Consider the following 2794-nt stretch of genomic DNA (forward strand, 5'->3'; position numbering starts at 1 on the left):
CTACAAAGTGAGTTCCAGGACAGCCAGAGCTATACAGAGAAACCCTGTCTCGAAAAACCAAAAAAAAAAAAAAAAAAAAAAAAAAAAAAAAAAAAAAGATTTGCTGTTCCACCTTCCACAGGATTAATGCTTCCCCAAGGCTACCCCTTCCTCCCAGCAGGAAGCTGGACTGTCAACTATGCCTTTCTTTCTCACTTCCACAAGCTGATTTGCAGGAAACACCAGGAGGGAGAAGGTGGTGTAAAGGGACAGAGGCATGGAGGGCAGAGAGGCCAGGAGTCCATTCCCCAGAGCTTCCACACTGCTTGCCTCTTGTCAATGGCCTCAGTTAAATCACCTCCTCTCTCTAGACCTGTGAGTCCTTTCTATAACATGAAGGTATTAGCCTAAGAGCTCTCACCTGGTAATCTCGAGCCCCCAAAATATGCAGTGATATCTAAATGCATTTTGATTTTTGAGTTGTGACAGGCAGGCAAGTGATACAGTGCAGACCCAAAAAGGGATTAATGCCTGGTTCTAAAGGCCACCATTGGGGAAAGGTGAGGAAATCCCATATGAAACTAAAGCAAAACTGTCTTCCAAAATGGCATGGCCATTTTGTAGGCACCAAGCCAGTGACAAGAACGCTTGGGTTTCTTACCTGGTGTCGGTAATTATACCAGCCATTGGAGCCCGCCACAATCACCACCCAGTGCTTGCCTCCATCCTCGGGATCGTCCACACCGACAGGAACAGCACCAGCTCCCAGCACCAGGCTGAGAAGCACAGCCACTCTCCAGGTCATTCTGCACCCGGTGTCCGCTACAGAAGACTGGATGGAAAGACACAGCCAGTTTAAAAAGGGTCGAGAACATCACCTGGTCTCAAGAGGATTGGCCACTTAGCCCAGAGGAATGTGCTGAGGGTAACAACTAAGATAAAAAGCCAAAAAACAAAAAGCCTCTAAGACCTTTGGTCACTGCTGGTGGGTGGGCAGTCCTGTCCCTACCTCCTAACCCTACCTAACTGCCAACCAATAGTCAGAAAGCACTTAGAACTTTTCAACTCAGAATGCAGATAGCATCCCACCAATCCCCGACCTGTTTGTGCAAGAACACACATTCCTAGCTGTTTGTGGGAAAATGTACAAAGCAGACATATAAATAAAACAGGAGCTTTTTGTTGGGTAATGGATAGATCAGAACAATGTCCTAAACTACCCCTTTTTATTATAATAAATACTTATTACTGTACAATGTATTTACATCTTTTATATTTTTTTAAAACTTATTTATTTATGTATGAGTGCTCTGTCTACATGTATGCCTGCATGCAAAAGAGGGCATCAGATACTGTTTTAGATGGTTGTGAGCCACCATGTGGATGCTGAGAATTGAACTCAGAACCTCTAGAAGAGCAGCCAGTGCTCTTATCCACTGAGCCATCTTCCTAGCCTGTACTTACATTTTTAAAGTTATTCATAGCAGGTGGGGTATGTACCGCCACACAGGGGGCAACTTTAGGGAGTTGGTTCTCTCCCACTTTAAACTCAAATTGGCTGTCTTAGCAGTAAGTATCTTCATCCACTGAGCTATCTCACCAGTTCCAATTACTTATAGTATAAGTGTAAATATTCAGTACATGAACAAGAGTGTAAACTCAAGTTCCCCAGAAGGGGCACAGGGAGGGGAGAGAGGGAAAGGGGGGAGGGAGGGGGAAAGAGTTAAAGATTCTACAAGGCGGAATGAAGATTGGGCTTCTGGCTTCAAGATTATGGAGTTAAAATGTTGCAGACTAGAGCCAAATACCTTGAGATATTTTTAGCCCTTTGAAAGCCATTCATTGTTCTTCCCTGTGTCTAATCTAACATCCTGTGACTATCTAAACCTTACAATGTAGCCCTTAGCAAACTACTACAGTCCACCAATCCAAAAGCCAAGAATGACATCAGTTAGCATCTGAACCAATAACAGCGATGCCCTCTTTGCTGTCTAGGGTTCCCACTACCACTACAAAGGAAAATACTCGGATTTAAGACGTTTTTTGATTTTGTCCCTAATGAAAACCACATGCAACCACTTTTGTATGTGTTCCCTAGGCCATGTCATTCATATTTGGCTCCAGAATAAAATCATATTCCCCACACAGTGAGAGCCGTGTTTCTGTGTCACCAATGGAGATGGCAATTTAAGCCTTAGTGTGAGCCACCTGGATAAGCTACAGTCAAACTTTACTTCCTGTCTTTGTCTGGCACTTACCAAGTGCATGTGTCTGTGTACCAGGTGGAGCAAACACTTTCATGTGTTTTAAAAAGGAGGAAAGTTAAGAGTGGGTACTGCTTTTACAGAGGGCCTGAGCCCAGTTCCCAGCATCCATGTTGGGTGGCTCTCAATCGCCCTTAACGCCATACAGCTGGAAGGGAGTGGGGTCAAAGCTCCACAGGCACTGCACTCATGTGCACATACACCCCCCCCACACACACACACACATACACACATAAATACCTAATAATGAAAATAAATATTTCACCAAGCATTGGTGGTGCGCACCCTTAATCCCAGCACCTGGGAAGCAGAAGCGGGCGGATCTCTATGAGTAAAGGCCAGCCGGGTCTAAGGAGCAGAGTTCCAGGACAGCCAAGGCTACACAGAGAAACCCTGTCTCAAAAACCCAAAACAAACAAATAATATTTCATCTTTAAAAAAAAAAAAAAAAAGAGGGGCTGGAGAGATGGCTCAGAGGTTAAGAGCACTGACTGTTCTTCCAGAGGTCCTGAGTTCAATTCCCAGCAACCACATGGTGGCTCACAACCATC

General features: G+C 44.7%; 1 protein-coding gene across 1 annotated transcript in view; it reads right to left on the reverse strand.

Moving 5' to 3' along the window:
• The window catches only part of Lgmn (legumain), a 35867-nt gene that overhangs the window by 22538 nt on the left and 10535 nt on the right, over positions 1–2794 (reverse strand). Inside the window, exon 2 of the mRNA XM_021178946.2 lies at positions 641–811. Within this exon, the coding sequence (XP_021034605.1) occupies positions 641–784 (144 nt within the window). The 5' untranslated portion in view covers positions 785–811. The remainder of the gene's footprint in view (positions 1–640; positions 812–2794) is intronic.

This window comes from Mus caroli, chromosome 12, assembly GCF_900094665.2.
Source record: "Mus caroli chromosome 12, CAROLI_EIJ_v1.1, whole genome shotgun sequence".
Lineage (NCBI taxonomy): Eukaryota > Metazoa > Chordata > Mammalia > Rodentia > Muridae > Mus > Mus caroli.